The 16,876-nt window shown below is 29.9% G+C and overlaps 1 protein-coding gene across 3 annotated transcripts in view; it reads left to right on the top strand.

The window, feature by feature from the left end:
• The window catches only part of LOC144835067 (uncharacterized), a 224,585-nt gene extending 209,847 nt beyond the window's left edge, over positions 1-14,738 (top strand). The window contains exons 5-22 of one of the 3 annotated variants that reach the window (XM_078690086.1): positions 347-382; positions 711-962; positions 2,519-2,684; positions 4,490-4,596; positions 5,300-5,412; positions 7,284-7,373; positions 7,468-7,507; positions 7,614-7,648; positions 8,042-8,066; positions 8,791-8,942; positions 9,466-9,555; positions 9,784-9,963; positions 10,379-10,507; positions 11,290-11,484; positions 11,681-11,875; positions 12,413-12,709; positions 14,032-14,109; positions 14,422-14,738. In XM_078690086.1, coding sequence (XP_078546212.1) covers positions 347-382; positions 711-962; positions 2,519-2,684; positions 4,490-4,596; positions 5,300-5,412; positions 7,284-7,373; positions 7,468-7,507; positions 7,614-7,648; positions 8,042-8,066; positions 8,791-8,942; positions 9,466-9,555; positions 9,784-9,963; positions 10,379-10,507; positions 11,290-11,484; positions 11,681-11,875; positions 12,413-12,709; positions 14,032-14,109; positions 14,422-14,652 — 2,411 coding nt within the window. In that variant the 3' untranslated portion in view covers positions 14,653-14,738. Of the gene's footprint in view, positions 1-346; positions 383-710; positions 963-2,518; positions 2,685-4,489; positions 4,597-5,299; positions 5,413-7,283; positions 7,374-7,467; positions 7,508-7,613; positions 7,649-8,041; positions 8,067-8,790; positions 8,943-9,465; positions 9,556-9,783; positions 9,964-10,378; positions 10,622-11,289; positions 11,485-11,680; positions 11,876-12,412; positions 12,710-14,031; positions 14,110-14,421 lie in introns of all 3 variants that reach the window. The other 2 variants (XM_078690085.1, XM_078690084.1) reach the window with 2 other exon arrangements.
• The last annotated feature ends 2,138 nt before the right edge of the window (positions 14,739-16,876 follow it).

Raw genomic sequence — 16,876 nt, 5'->3', positions numbered from 1 at the left:
TTTTCAAAGAACACCATCTCAAATAGAAACCCATCCAATTTCTGATTACATAGATTGTTTTCGTCATTTGCATTAGACAATACTCATTCTTAAACTGTTTCTTTTAGCCTTCTTTATTATTCTTATTTGTATTATATTTCAATTCTAATCTATAGCATATTATAATACAAAAATTAAAATATAATTCCTTTATTGTTTATTGAAGGAATTAATAGAAATAATTGGCTGCCTAAAATTGACCTTGCAAAATAAAATGTTGCTCCTTATCTTATTTCCAATATGGTATGTCTTTTTTTATTGTGAAAGAGCTTGATCAACTTTATATCATATTTCTACTTTCTTTTAGGTGGACCTTTACCAGAAATATATTTCACATCGTCAGGTATGAGTATTCACCCATACCATGTCATACTCTGTGACATGATTTAACTGAAACTTTAGTGTGTAATAAAGAATGTAGAATTATTTACATTTTTTACACAAAAATTGATGCTTTAAACTATAATTTTCATTATTCAGTTTACAATCCTTTATGAGGAATATTTCAGCCCAGAGTTGCAATTTAACCCAGGACTCCAGGATTCAAAGGCAAACATGTTACTTGGGAAGCTGGGATGAAATCTGTTTAAACCATATATGTACTCTCATATTTAAAATTACTATAATATATTATCTGTTGAGAATTATTAGAATATCTTTTTTTTTGGTAGATATAACAAATAAAGATTTTATACATGTAGCTAACAACATGTACAATCAGTTTGAAGAACTAGCAGAATGTCTTGGATTCAACCAGGAAGATATTGAATCCTTCCAGGTCAATTCAAATCACAAATCAGATTCAATGTATAAGATGCTGAACGCCTGGTACAAGACAGTACAAGTTACTGAGTCCAGGCGTTCACAACTTTGTGAAGCTGTCAGGAAAGCAGGCCGACATGATTTGGCTGATGAACTTGAAAGTAAGTGAGACATTACAGGTTGGGTTATTTCCCTCTAACCTTCAAACTGACTATCTTAATGCATTACCATTCCATAACTTTAAGGGGAAGATTTGTTAAGAAACAGCTGCAGTAAAAGTTTTAAAAAACAACACAATATTATCCTTGATTTTAAAATTAAACATAAACAAATTAAAGGGGGATTCTGGGTTTAAAATTGTTTTTAAATATCGTTTATTTATTAAATAAAAATTATTATAACAATATAGACATGTCAGAATGAAAAAGTAATAACGAGAAATTAAAAAAATTTAATTTCATATACATTTTAGGGTAAATTCATGGAAAGTCTGTTTTTCAGCAGCTTAGGGAAGCTCATTAATATTCATGAGATATTCACAAAATCACGTCATCAGTGGATTTCAAACTCGCGACGTCATGTACGTTGTGTTTGTCAACTAATTTACATCTCTCTCCCCTGTCAAACGACGACCACCCGATCATTGTGAAATACATTTTTTGTAGATTTTCTAAGCTAGGCCTAAAGTGTAATAATAACAGTAGTAGCATATATTTATTTGACATTTAATGAAATACAAAATTTAGTTAGTACAGATTACGGAGTCATAAATTATACTATTTTTTTATACCTCTATAGTACACAGATCGTATTATCGGCTTCACGTACTAGGCTAGGCCTAGCCTAAATCATTTTTTTTCATGGGTGAGAGCCATTCTGACTAGGGATTCCATGCCACGATGGCTACGTTAAAACATTGGATCCACGGGCCTAGCTAGCCTACTACTAGACGATTGGCCCATAAATAACAAAACTCAGTGGATTCCAAACCCATCCTATCAACCAAACTCCTAAACAATCTAAACATAAAACGTTCCGACAAAATCGGCTGTAAATATTGAGGCAAAACAAGGTCCGATTATAAATGGAAGACCGACTAAAATTACATCAGATAAGTATAATTTTACAAAAGTAATTGATATGGTTAATGATAACGAGTCGTCGGAAGATTGACCATTTCACAAATTTCCTATTCTGTAACCACAGTGTGATTTTGCCGTAGCTGCACTTGTAATCTGGCCATATTTCACAGCCTTCGTTCTGCTTCACTGGACGCTTATATAAATTGAAACTTTTACCGTTCAAGAGACATTTTTTACTATTCATTTTAAACCCGGAACCCCCCTTTAAGCTAACTAACAATATGAGAACAAATTAATATAGTATACCATATAAGTTCATTTCTCCTGTCTCATGAAGGAAGGGGATTATCAACATCAACAATGGATTAACATATATACGTTCTTTTCATTTTAGAACTATAGGAGCCTATTTTAATTTTAGATTATAAATAAAGACTACACTGGCTGTGAAATGCAATTACATTATTACCTGTGTTTCTTATTAATGTCTTGCACAAATACTGAATACAATATGTATACAACATTTTTGATTAATTTCAGATCTAGCTTTAATGTATTAGTTATTTTATTGTTTAAATAATAAAATGTAGAACTGTATGTGCTTTATAACTAATACTTATTTTATTTATGAGTAGAAATAAACATTCCTTATGCCATATCTGCTCGTGGTAAAAAAGTTGAAAAAGCTTACATTGAAGCATTGAAAGAAGGTCAAGTTGAAGTGAATCTTGGAATGCTCAAAGTGATTGGTCAGGAAGGTGTAGGTAAAACTTGCCTAATCAATGCCTGTCTTGGAAAGGAGTAAGTATAAGTTAAGCTTAGAAATAATGATAATAGTATGATAGTATTGTAACATTTTATCTGCCTGGATGAGGTATGTTCAAGTTTGAGCTATAACTATGTTATCTGGTAACAGTCTGGTATCTTTAAAATTGCACAGCAAAAAACAAACAAATCTCAAACCGACTCTAGTACTCAAGCTCTACAAGTCTAAATTGGATGAACTTAGCTAATGAAGCTATTGTTATGTTTAAAATTATGAACAACCTTGCACCTCCATATTTAATAAATAAGTTCAATATCAAAAACAATTACCATAATACAGATAGAACTAAGGCAAATTTAATAGTAACAAATCCAAAAACAAACTACAAAAACGTAGCTAGAGGTGCCAAGGTTTGGAATGAGCTAAATAAAGATATTAAAAATGTGAACACTGTCTCTCTTAGATGACAAATTTCGTTTTTGTAAAAGCTACAAGTTAACGGAGTACTTACTCGGACGTTTCGATCTCTATCAGAGATCATTCTCAACTGACTGCGGAGTGTTAATGCAGCTTGGTCATGCTTGATGCATCTGTTGCTGACGTCGTACGCCTCCGGTTGGAGGTTGTGCGGGGCTCGGCCAGGTGATGTGTCTATCAAATCATTGTACAAATGCGAGAGTTCATTGGCTCCAGTGTCCCGGTTCATGGTCTTCTCCTTATTTCTCCTTATCTTGTTAAGAAACTGCTAATTTCATGTAGCTTTATATTTAAATGTATTCAATGTAGTGTATTATTCAATTTTGTAGTTAGTAAGTTTAGCATTGTTTCATTTTATTGTAATTGGTTTATTATCTGCTTGATAGAAAATAAGATCTTTTTACATTTGTTTTTGTTGGTGTTTTCTTTTGAGCATGGCCTTACTGAAAAAAAACTTTCAGTAGAGTTAAGTATCCATGAATAAATAAAGCTTATTACTATTATTAGCAGTTTCACAACAGGACTGTTCAATAAAGTCTTAAGGCTCATTTTACACTAGGACGATAACGATCGATAAATAGATAAGCATGAATGTTTTTTACATAAAAGAAAAGAAAATTAGAAATTAGAAAAGTTTTTGTTCTAAAACAATCGGATTTATGCTGTTTTTGATAAAAATAATATTTTTTTAAATCCAATCAAATGACGTCATGAATAATAAAAACAAAAAATCATTGTATTGTCTCAATATTATTGCTCTTACTAATCATGACGTCATTTGTGTGAAAATATCATTGTCATCAAAGGAAGCAAACATGGTTATCCTTTAGTTTTACATTTTATATAATTTTGTTTTTTGCATATTTATCTATCATTGATCGTTATCATCCTAGTGTAAATGGGCCTTTACATAGCGGTACCAAATTCGCTACAGCATAAACTTCCGAAAAACTTCAGTGTATCTAATAATAAATGTTTTAATATATACAATGCTTTTACCTTTATATCTAATCATTAAAATGTTTTTGGATCTAATTGATAGCTTGACCACATTTTTCATAATATTAGGAAAGCTATATCGTTTCAAATTAATTAATTAAATTTCGGTATATCACTAGGGGGAATTAGAATTAATTTTCTTTGCCTGATGTGTTTATATATATATATTAGATATAAAACTACTTTATGTATTTGTTTGTTTAACATATTCTTTATCTGAAATATTCAAACAAACATACCAACAAGCAAATTACGATTTTGATAATTTTACTTAAAATGTATTGATATTATTCAATTTAAAATGTAAAACAACTTTATCTAAATTCATACTTGGATGATCAATAATGTTTTTATTATATTTCAGATTTAACAAAGAGCATTTAATAACAGACGGTATTGCTGTGATTAAAACAGTAGAAACAAAGGCTAAAGAACAAAACAACTGGACAGAGGATCTTACAGATGATAGTGGTAAAAATGAATAAATAAAGTATCATTATTAACCTCATCAAAGTAGACAAGAAAAATGAAGAGGGATAGATCAGAAAGTCAGTCCATTTAAAGTGTGGCATTAATTGTGTTTAATATTAGTGTTCATATACTGTAACTCACCAAGTTCAATTTTCAGGAATAAATCATATCATTTCCTTAATAAATCTAATTAATTTAATTAACAACATGGCTCTAACAAACTTTTCCTAAAAAACAAAAATTAATTAAGCAACATTGTAACAAATCCATCACTTAAATATCTCCTTAATATTCAGTAAAATATAAATAGTTATTAGTGAGAAACTGAAAACTAAATGATAGCACATATTGTTATTAAAGGCGGAACAATTTGTGTATTTGTAATTGGAATATAGAGGTTTTAGGAAATCATTATAATATAACATGAATTGTTTTTAGGTCACTTTTATTTTCAATTTCAACAAGGAATTTAAAACGTGATTAAAATAACTATTAATTTGATACAACCACACTTAAGTGTTAAAATAATAATGATAATACAGTCTTTTCAAAATGAGAAGTAAGCTTGTTTCATGTTTTTGAGAAAATAAAGTTGAATATTTTTTACTTTGTAAAGAGTTCCACAACTTGCTATATTGTACAGCCCCAAAATAAAATTTTATTAATAGACAATTACATAATAAAAACTGCTATTCATTTTCAGGAAATCCAATTGAATTGTATAGAAGACTTGCTGAAGAAAATATCAGTAAAACAATAGAAGATAATAAAGAAGGTGTAGCAACAGCAAGTAAGCCTGACAGCTCAACTGAAAAGGTATGTACACACTATAACAAAAGGTGTGTACACACTATAACAAAAGGTGTGTACACACTATAAGAAAAGGTATGTACACACTATAACAAAAGGTATGTACACACTATAACAAAAGGTGTGTACACACTATAGGAAAAGGTATGTACACACTATAACAAAAGGTGTGTACACACTATAACGAAAGGTGTGTACACACTATAACAAAAGGTATGTACACACTATAACAAAAGGTATGTACACACTATAACAAAAGGTGTGTACACACTATAACAAAGGGTATGTACACACTATAACAAAAGGTATGTACACACTATAACAAAAGGTATGTACACACTATAACAAAAGGTATGTACACACTATAACAAAAGGTGTGTACACACTATAACAAAAGGTGTGTACACACTATAACAAAAGGTATGTACTCACTATAACAAAAGGTATGTTCACACTATAACAAAAGGTGTGTACACACTATAACAAAAGGTGTGTACACACTATATGAAAAGGTATGTACCCACTATAACAAAAGGTATGTACACACTATAACAAAAGGTATGTACACACTATAGGAAAAGGTATGTACACACTATAACAAAAGGTATGTACACACTATAACAAAAGGTATGTACACACTATAGGAAAAGGTATGTACACACTATAACAAAAGGTGTGTACACACTATAACAAAAGGTGTGTACACACTATAACAAAAGGTATGTACACACTATAACAAAAGGTATGTACACACTATAACAAAAGGTATGTACACACTATAACAAAAGGTATGTACACACTATAACAAAAGGTATGTACACACTATAACAGAAGGTATATACACACTATAACAGAAGGTATGTACACACTATAACAGAAGGTATGTACACACTATAACAAAAGGTATGTACACACTATAACAAAAGGTATGTACACACTATAGGAAAAGGTATGTACACACTATAACAAAAGGTATGTACACACTATAACAAAAGGTATGTACACACTATAACAAAAGGTATGTATACACTATAACAAAAGGTATGTACACACTATAACAAAAGGTATGTACACACTATAAGAAAAGTTCATATTTTATTTACTCATTTTTTACATTATTTTTCTTTTAACTACATTTTCTTTTGATTGCTTTTTTAGTTTGATACCTTTTAATTAAAGATAATTTGTCTCTTAATTCTTAATTGTTATCCATTTTGACCAAAAAAGGGATATAAAAAATGTATTTACCTGAAGATATTGTAATTTAAAGCAAAAATTAGTAAAATTGGCTGCCAGACAGTGGGTTTTTGGTTGAATGTAACCATTTATTTTGTCATTTTCTAAGTGACCAATTTATTTATTTTTTCATCCTTCATGTTTTTTTGTCAGACAATACATCTTTAATAAATTTTTGTTAATATAAAGTTGCTTTCAAAAGACATCAGACCTCCCAACTCTTCCCCTAAAATACAATTTATTTTGGATTAACCAACAAAATATACAAAGGTGTAAAAAAAAAGTTACTACTCTAGAAATAAACTGAACGCAAGATATTCATGGATTGTTTAATATGTGAAGTAATGAGTTTCCCATGTTTACTATTATGAATAATATCCTTTTATTTTTTTAAGTGTTCTTGGATTTGATGTATTTTTTCTAACATTATAAGTAAATATTATAGCACCCCTCTATAGTGTGGACATACTTTTATAAAGACTTCCAATATTTCCTTTTTTTAAGTTGGGAAGTCCAAAACTTCCTTATATGGTTATCTTTTAAATTATATTAATAATTAGAGCATAGCATTTCATATTTGTATAGAAGCCTTTACCAGTGACATTGCTTTAAATCTTATTCACTTTTTTATTTCTTGCCAGGAAAAGTCACGCCCAAGTAAGAGAGACAGAAAGTACAAAGGAATACAATTTCCTGGTATGAATTGGGCGAAAAAAATGTTTCGCCAAAAGGTAAGTTCCTTTTTCTGTAATCAGTTTATTGAGTTTGGTGATTTACGAATTAATTTTGAAATAAATATTCAAATACTAAATTAATGTTTTTTAGTTCAAAACTACCACAAACAGCAAAACCACCACAAACAGTGGTAAGTTCATTTTATTTTCAGCTATACAATGTCTAGTTAACTCAGTTCATCTAATAGATAAATTATCATTTTCTTTTTCTTTATTTTTTATTTAATCATATTTTAGATGTGAATACTGAAACACCTGCAAAAGCTAAAGATGTGAGTACTACAATATAGCATTTGTTGACTGTTCTATTTAACTCAACTCTGCCTCCTTGCAAAAAACAATCCATCTTTCTTTCAACTTTGAAATTCATTACTTGTATACTGAAAATAAGGAATTAAATCTGTTATACTTTTAACATTAGCCCTAGAGTAGTGTTGGCAGTTTATCCGACTATTTTACTTTATCATTTTGATTTAGCTTTTCTTTATTCTATTAAGATCCAGCCACTGATAGCCACAGCATTAATCAGTAATTTGCCTTTGAATTTATATACTTACTTTTGACATGGTATATAACATTATACTGATATGAATGGTTCAGAAAGTAAAACATTCACCTCTATGTTATTTATATAATATTTGTTATTTGTTATTTTTGTGTATCAGGTTAGCAAGAAGTCAACTGCAGAAGGTAAGTGTGTAATTAATTTTTAAATTCTTAATACTTTAATTGTGCAAGTATAAAATAATGGAACATGCTGAGTGAATAATAATAGAATTAGTGAATGATAAAAATGATGATTGAAAACTGTGATGAAGAAAATTAATAACAACAATGATAAAGTTGATAAAATTAACAGTGAAATGTATAGTTTGTGAGTGTTTACTACAATGATCAAGATAGCTTTTCTACCCAAAGAAGAACCATTTTAATCACTTTTTACATTTTTTCTTGTCATTTTATGTTTAATAAGTTTTATCTTTTAAACATTTTAATTGTAGGAAAAGTGGTTTACTGAAATATTGTTGCTACAGTATATAAATGTAGTATATATTTATTTTTTATCCTTTATAAATATCATGTGTAATATTTTACCAAAATGAGAAAGAGGTAGATCACTATTATTCAAATTGTCATTTAAGTGCAATAATGTTAAAAACAAAAACCAAAAATTAGGGTGAGACCAAGAAACACAACCAAAAAAATGAACGTAAAGATATAGTGATAAAGATAATGACAACAGAGAATTACCACAGAGAAGATGTCATTGATAATGGTAACATTGAAACAAATGATAATAGTTGTAGAGCTGATAATGATGATATATTTAATGTCTATTATCTTTTTACATATATTTAGTCTATTTGATTTGTAAACATTATTTTTTAAACATTTTTCCCGTTGATTATTAAAGGAACTGAATATGCATCAATTAATGCACAACAATCGTTGGATAAAGATATTATTCAGGAAATTTTTTCAAAACAAGAAGTAAAACAGTCTCCTTTGGAAACTTTTGACATTTGGGATCATGGGGGACAGCTAATCTATCAAGGAATACATCAGGTAAGTTTAGAACATTTTGTATGTTTGTATGGTCTATTGTTTGTGTATTAACAGTTTTAATGTCTAATTATGGTAGTATCTTATCTGTATCACATGGATAGGATTCTGCTGTGTGTAGGTAGGTGGGAACATGCCCACTGTACAGATTGTTGTTTAGGCATTCCACCTATCCTAATGTTAACAGAGCACCCAACAAACCTCTGTGTATCTCTTTACACACCCAATCTATAAAGTTTTGCAAGCTATCCACAGACTTCTCTCACTACATGTGAAGGGAATTTTGAAGAGCTTTTTCTCTATTTAGCACTCTTAACTATTTATAAAGTTTACTTTTCTTTATTCTAATATATTTGTATTCTATTCACATTATTTCTATATTGCTGTTTTAAGAGATTAGTATATCTTTGATGATATGTAGTCTATTACTCTTCTGGATATATTGATTTTTAGAAAACAGTACATCAGTAGGCTTTACTATCCTTGTCAAATATTTTATAAATAATTGTTTTTATTTTGTATGCAGATCTTTGTGACATCAGAGGCAGTTTATGTTGTTGTCTTTGATTTGAGTAAAGACCTCGATGATCCTGCAATAGTAATTGATCCCAATGGGGTAAGTATTTCAAGGGTATTATATGTTGTGGACAATCTCATTTATTAGTTAAAGTAAAATGCTTGCATTGAAATGTCGCTGTGTCAAAGAAAGTCATACATAGTTTTATATATATATATATATACATATAATAACCTAAAGTTTGTTTGGTACTAAAATAATATACAATTTTTTATAGATTTTTAATAGAAAATTATTATTTAAAATTAATAAAAATATTTTTTACAGCAACAACGTAAACATCATTGGACAAATCGTCAGTTTGTACTGTCTTCGATCCTGTCAGTTTATTCCCATAGTCGTATATTGGGAGAGAATATTGAGAAGGAAGTAAATTTACCTGCTATCCTTGTTGTTGGCACACACAAGGCAAGTCTGGGAGATACAGAAGAAGAACAAAATAAAGAGGTTAGTAATAATCTAGAATAGGTTTGTGTTTACAGTTAATACAAAGCTTAAAATATTTGTCTTGGGCACATGTACCACAGTGGGTATAGTACATTTAAACTGTAATAATCAATCAATGTACACAGTTTTAAATCCACCAAATGTAATTTAGCTTTTTGTGCAAATTAAGTTGACAAGTACAGTGATTGTCAAGTATGAAATATATAAAGAATATACATGATGAAAATGAAACATAGAAGAGGAAATTTGGACTTTATTAATATTACTACATGTTAACATTTTAAGGTTTTAAAATAAAGTTTTGGGGTGGGGATAAAAATTAACAATTCTTTTTGTACGTTTAAATACGGTGCTCTTTTTATTGTCTTTTGTTTGTATATATTATGTAGTAGTGTTTAATTTTTGTTTAATCTAGGCAGAGGTGGTTTTACAGAAAGTTAAAGATTCCCTGAAAGGAAAACCATATGAAAAACATGTACTTGGATACTATGCTGTTGAAAACAGTAGCGAGACTACAGACAAGAGCTTTAGTGATCTGAAAGAAGTAATTCAGGATCTTATGAACCATTTAAAAAAGTCTATTCCATTAAAGTGGATGCGTTTTAGATGTGAAATGTATAATCTGAGGAAGGACAAATTGATATGTTCAGCAGAAGAGGTAAATCTTAATTTCATTAACATTCATTTTGTTAGGAAAAGCGACATTTTTCAATAAATATTATGAAGGCATCAGCAACTTTTAATTCAGATTTAGATTTATTAGTCTTTTCAGAAATTCATGTAAGACTCTCCTTGCTCAAACAAAAATTAAAAGTAAATATAAAAGAAATGAAACATAAATGTTTAAAGAAAAAACCTTTATCAAAGAGCTGCAAAGTTTAAAACAATCAAAAGGTTTAAATAGATATCTATCTACTTTCATTATATGCATGCATAGAGTAAGAGATAGATAGCATTAAATAACAAATTGTTTTCATTTTGTACTTGTGAGACACTTGTCTGTCAAACTTTCAGAGGGTAATCATGTTTAAGCATAATTGATTTTGGTTTTTAAAACTTTTTTTGTAACATGCACTGTCAATAAAAATCAATTAATTAAAAATGCTTTTAAAAACTTACCTCTCACTTCAAGGTATGTATGGCACACACAATAGAATACCATTCACAAACATTTCCTAATACAAAATTCCAGCCAGAGGCTTGTGGTAAGGTATTTTGAGGTTGAGTGCAGATAGTTATTTTGAAGAAACACATAATTAGTGTGTGGGTTACAAAAACATGTATATTTATTTAAATTTTAAAAGCATGCATTTTTGTTGATTTTAGGTTAAAAAAATGGCCAGACAAAACGGAATTGGTAATGAAAGCCAACAGAATATGCTTAACTTTCTGTACGACCTTGGTGACATCATCTACTTGCCTGATAATAAATTATTACGGAATCAAGTGATGTTGGACCCAATGAGTCTTGTTCAGTTTGTTACAGCATTTGTGACAGTGGTTACACCTGATGAGTTTAAAGTAAGTGGGCACATATAATGAACAAAAATACTCATTCATCTTCAATAAAAGTGAATAGAAAAAAGATAACGTTATCTATTTTATTACTGGATGTTTCAATTACAAATGTAATTTTTATTGTCAATTTCCTTGTCACTTCTCTAAAATTAAGTCTTCATATTGTTGTACTGTAAAAAATCTCATTTTAATTTTTTAGACACCCATGTTCCGTGAAGCTTTTAGAAACCTTGACAAAGGCATACTCGGTGAAAAGTTTTTAAAGAAATTGTGGAAGAAGAAGGGTATTGATGACAAGAAATTCAAATACCTTGTTGACCTGATGATTCGATTTGGTTTCATTTGTGAGAGAACAGCCTCCACCAACCAAGCCAGCATGGAAAGTACATCTATAGTAGGTTTTTTTCTTAACCTTTTTTTATATATTCCATTGCCAGTTTGGTTTTGTGACTTATGAAACTAAGTTCTCCACATCAACACCAATGCTGTATGTCAAATAACCATTTTGATGACACGTCCTGACCTAAGATGAGATTTGATTTTACTGAAAGGGAACGTTGTATTGACCTGACCTTGACCTTCGTATCATTCTGTTACAATAGATCTGGCATTAGACTACGACCTTTGTCCTTTGTTGTAATTAACATTTTGGACAATAACTCTATACTGTAATATTTTTTAAAATCATTTTAACAGTAGTTTAACATTGGTCTATTAACCATATTTTATTATTGACCTATAGTAGCATTTGTGCAATTTGATGTACTTTTCTTGTATTGTTTTCTTAATTATGCCAAACAAAATAAATTTCCATTTTAAGTGGACCAATAAAATGTCTTGAATCTTTACACTGAATAAGCTGTTTAAAAGTTTGATTTGATTAGATGAGGTTATCTCACATTATAACACATTTAAAAATTAATTATTGCAGGAACGATCATTTTTTGTGCCACTACGACTTGCTTTTGAGAAGCCTTCAAGTGAAGTGAAGTCTGTGCATGATGGGCGCTATTCTATCAGTATCTATTACGACCTTTGTGGATATCTCCCTGACGTATTGTTTCCATATTTAGTTATTGATTTCATTAACCAGTATCAAAAGAAAACAGCATATCAGCCTATACTGTCACATGACTATGCAGAGCTCTACGTTGACCAATATCATAATGTGATCTTGTCTCTTGTTAAATTGGTAACAAAGCAAGATGACCGCAAGTTCTTGTTAAAGGTAATATTTTATTTTGGTTCCATTGAATTTGATAACATTACATAGCGTATGTATACAATATAACCTGGGTATTTTCCGAATCATTTTTGTTAAGGAACTCGTGTTTGCAGACAAATAAATAGTATAACAGCTAAGGTTGATTTTTGAATCGTGCACTTGTGGAAGAAGGCATGAAACTTCTTACAGCTAAAGAAAGAAAAAATGTGTACATAAATTAATTTAAATAAGCAACACTTTTTTAATATTGATTTACTTTATATATAGTATATAGGCTTACAACATGTAATCAACACAATTGTTTGTCTTTGCCTGGATAGCCATAATTCTTCTCTATTGGCAGAAAACCGTATTTATCTTAAAGGCCAGATGCGGGCAAAACATTTCTAGTGATCATACATTCCAATAATTATCGATCTATAGCTTCCCCTATGTTTCATAATTTTTAGGATTTTATTTGTGTTTCACGAGCATGTTGAAAATAAGCACTTTCTTATCAGTGGGGGATAGTTCAAATTACACAGTAAAATCTTATTTTGTACACAAATGTTGTAAAATAGAGAGACATTTTTAAAAAACTATAAAAAATAAACGGTGCGGTAAAAAATGTTATCAAATGAATAAATATAGGTAATATAACTTGAATTTTACGTTTCTGGTATTATTCAACTTCAGAGTTTTATTTTCATGCTATAGCAAAAATTATCCACCGTATATCCACCATGTTTTTTCACCTCTAGGGAGTCACCAGACATGTTATTACATTACGTTAAACTACCTAACTACTGAAAAAAGGTCTTCCTGGTTTTTGTAGAAGAATTTTGCAAAATTTTGTATTTGACCATTTTAAAGGAAATTAAAACATCTATTTAATTTAACAAAGAGCGAGCTGGAGCTAGTTTTCCTTTATATGTGACTGTACTATATTGTTAGTTGCGTGTGTTTCGTTTTACCGACGGAAAAAATAGGCGGGATACAAAATACGCTTCGTCGCAGGCCCCTCCATACTCGGTATCTACGGACTCTTGGGCAACCCCCTTAAAGTAGCTCTGCGACCGCTCCTGTTCTAATTAAACATTTTAGCAACATGTGACCAGAAATGACTATTGGCTATGCATGCAATAACAGATATACTGCCCTTTTTTGAGATGTTATAATACACCTCTAAGCAGGCATCTGTATATTATAATATATAATTATTTTATGTATATAATAAAACACAAATGTTAATTTATGCTATAATATATATTATATTTTAAAATAAACATTCTTTTTAAAAGTTATTACATATATGTACATACTGAAATATACCTGTTTATCTTAAGGCAACAATTAAAGTTAGAAAGGCTCTTGATGAAACAGCTACCACAGAATGTGAACTTTCTCCTGAGGCATGTAAACAGGTTTGTTATGACCTCTCCAAAAACATTGGCAAAAAGACTACTGTACTTTATAGTTTTACATGATAACAAAACAAATTTGAGTTGAACAGGCTATGTTTGGCCTTGCTAACAATTTGCAAGTTGTGACTTTAAAAAGGCCACTTGCAACGAAATGAAAAGAGAAGAAAAAAACAGAAGAAATTGAATAAAAGAAAGAAAGAATTGCTAAAAGTTAGCTTAGGAGATTCCATACTCTTTTTACCTTTCAGTCTAAGATAACTGAAAAAGAAATTGATTGATGTTTTGTTATTGTGTTTTGATTTTCCCTTACAGGTTGTATCAACTATTGAGATGTCTTTCAAACATTCTAAAGATGGTGGTAGAAGGGGCATTAAATTCCATCGATGCATTCCCTGTGATTGTAGTAAGACATCTGAGAAGAAACATATGCAAATTCTTAGAGATTTCCAGGTTGAGATGTTGCCATGCGAAGGAAATAACATGAATATTAAACGCTACAAGTGGCTTTTTGGCAGTAAGTTCAGTCACACTATGTTAACCTAAAGACTTGACAATGGTGTAAGAAATTTTTACAGTTTTTTTGTTTTAAAAAAAACAGATTCAGAATCATTTGCATGCAATAAACAGTAATTAGTGCACTTATTGTATTAGCATTTGATGACAATTTCTTGAATTAACTATTAGTGCAATCAGATATGTTGGATAACTATAGTTCCAGCTTGATACTTGTGGCAAAATAGATACCATGGATGACCAAGTTTAGTGTGGAATGTCGGCCTTTGTGAAATTCAAAATGACGGCTGAAGGGGTGGTCCAATAAAATGGCACCTAACTTTTTTATTCAGCCACTGAAGAAAAAAAAAATAATTAGCTCAAAAAATCTATTTTGGCACATGTGTGTGTTTTTTAGTCATGGTGGGGTTGAGGTGGTGGAAACTAAACATGTCCATACCAACCAACAGCATATTTGACCAGTGTATTTATTGTGTAAATAATTCAAACCTCTTAACATACTAATGGTTAAGTAATAACAAAATTTAATCGTAGTTTTACTTTTGAGAGGAAGCCAAGAAAGATAACCTCATAGATAGCTTTGGTAAACAATTTTGTTTTCATATCAACTACAGTAGTATCATCAACATTTTCTTCAATAGCAATATTATTAGTTTGTTTGAAGACAGAGGAACATGAGTATGTTTTTTATTTGGTACCACATGTTAGACAGAGATATGTTCAGAAATATCTGCGATAATCCTTTAAATTTGATAAATTCTCAAACAGTTCCTGGTGTGATGTTTTAACAGCCTTAGTTCAGTAACTGATGTTGCCAACAATGACCACAAAGATGATATCAATATCTAAAACAAATTTCACTAAGTCAAGAAAAACTCCTATATTATTTACTCAACAGTCCTGAACTTTATACATATTTAAGTACTTTTTTTACAACCTAATGAGAATCAGTTAACTAAGTAATTTGCATTTGGTAACTTGCTATTGACAATCAAAACAAATTTAGGCTAAACCCTTTGCCTCGAACAGGGGTGTTTTAGAATCTACCATATACATCTATGTAAAAAACCTTTGTAAAAACGTATTAAGGATTGCTATCTGTTTATTCTGATTTTTGTGAGACCTGCATAACCTTAAAATATATATTGAATAATAATGTGTGCTATTCTTGATAATGACTATTAATGAAAATCAGTTGACCATTTAGTCAAATTGTTAATTATTATTTGATACAAATTTAGGCTGAACCATGCCCAGAATAGAGGCGTTTTAAAATCAGATTTTTTGGTTTTCTGTGAAAGCATGCCTTTGTGATATTTATGACTAATACATGTAATGATATATATCTTTCAGGTCAGTTGATTGCTAATTATAAATTACATTATACATTACATACAATTTAGAAATGCCAATAGCTAATTCAGAAAACACCAGCTAATGTAGAAACATTAACAGTTAAAAATATGTTCCTAGTGTTGTTAACAGAATAGTTCATTTAATAAAAACTAACTTTAAAATGTCTTTTGAAAAAAATGTGATACTGTTTTTGTTATTATGACTAATGAATATGTTTATTTTGTATAGATACACCGCCTGCTACTCCTCTAGCTACAAGCTCATTACGGACAGGTTAGTTGATTATCATCATTAGAGATCCTTGGATAGGGTAGTGTTACAACCACTAATGTAGAAAATATTAGCTAATGTTGAAATGGCAATAGCTAAATGTAGAAATAACAAATTGCTCATATGTAATTAGTACCAGCTAAGGTGAGAAAATGCTTCACAACTATGATAAAACTACTGTTGGGAACTACATCAAGAAACCTGAAGGATAGATACATTGTGTAAAGTTAAATGTAATATAAAGTTGGTAATACATAAGGATAACAACTAAGGAGATTCTGTATTAATCACTTTCAACTACCATGCCCGTGTTTTGGGGATATTATTTATTCCCTATGCAGGAATATAAATTTTGATCTGATTTCTGGAAAGTTATGGTGTTTTAGGAATTTGTATTCATACATACAGACATATTCAAACAATGATTATCAACAACTATGATAATTATGCTAATTATTTGAAGCCACTCATTTAATGAATGGTTTTTCCCATCAAAGTTTACTGTCCAATTATAAAATGAATATGACAAAAAGTATAACTGTCATAAGTCTTAACCATTTTTTGCAAACCATATCTCTATGTTTTTGTAGCCTCCTTATCTACCCACTTGACTCAGTATTGTACAATA

The sequence above is a fragment of the Antedon bifida genome, chromosome 2, assembly GCF_963402885.1.
Source record: "Antedon bifida chromosome 2, ecAntBifi1.1, whole genome shotgun sequence".
Taxonomy (NCBI): Eukaryota; Metazoa; Echinodermata; class Crinoidea; order Comatulida; family Antedonidae; genus Antedon; species Antedon bifida.
The sequence above is the reverse complement of the archived record's forward strand: the minus strand, read 5'-3'. Positions and strand labels throughout refer to the sequence as shown.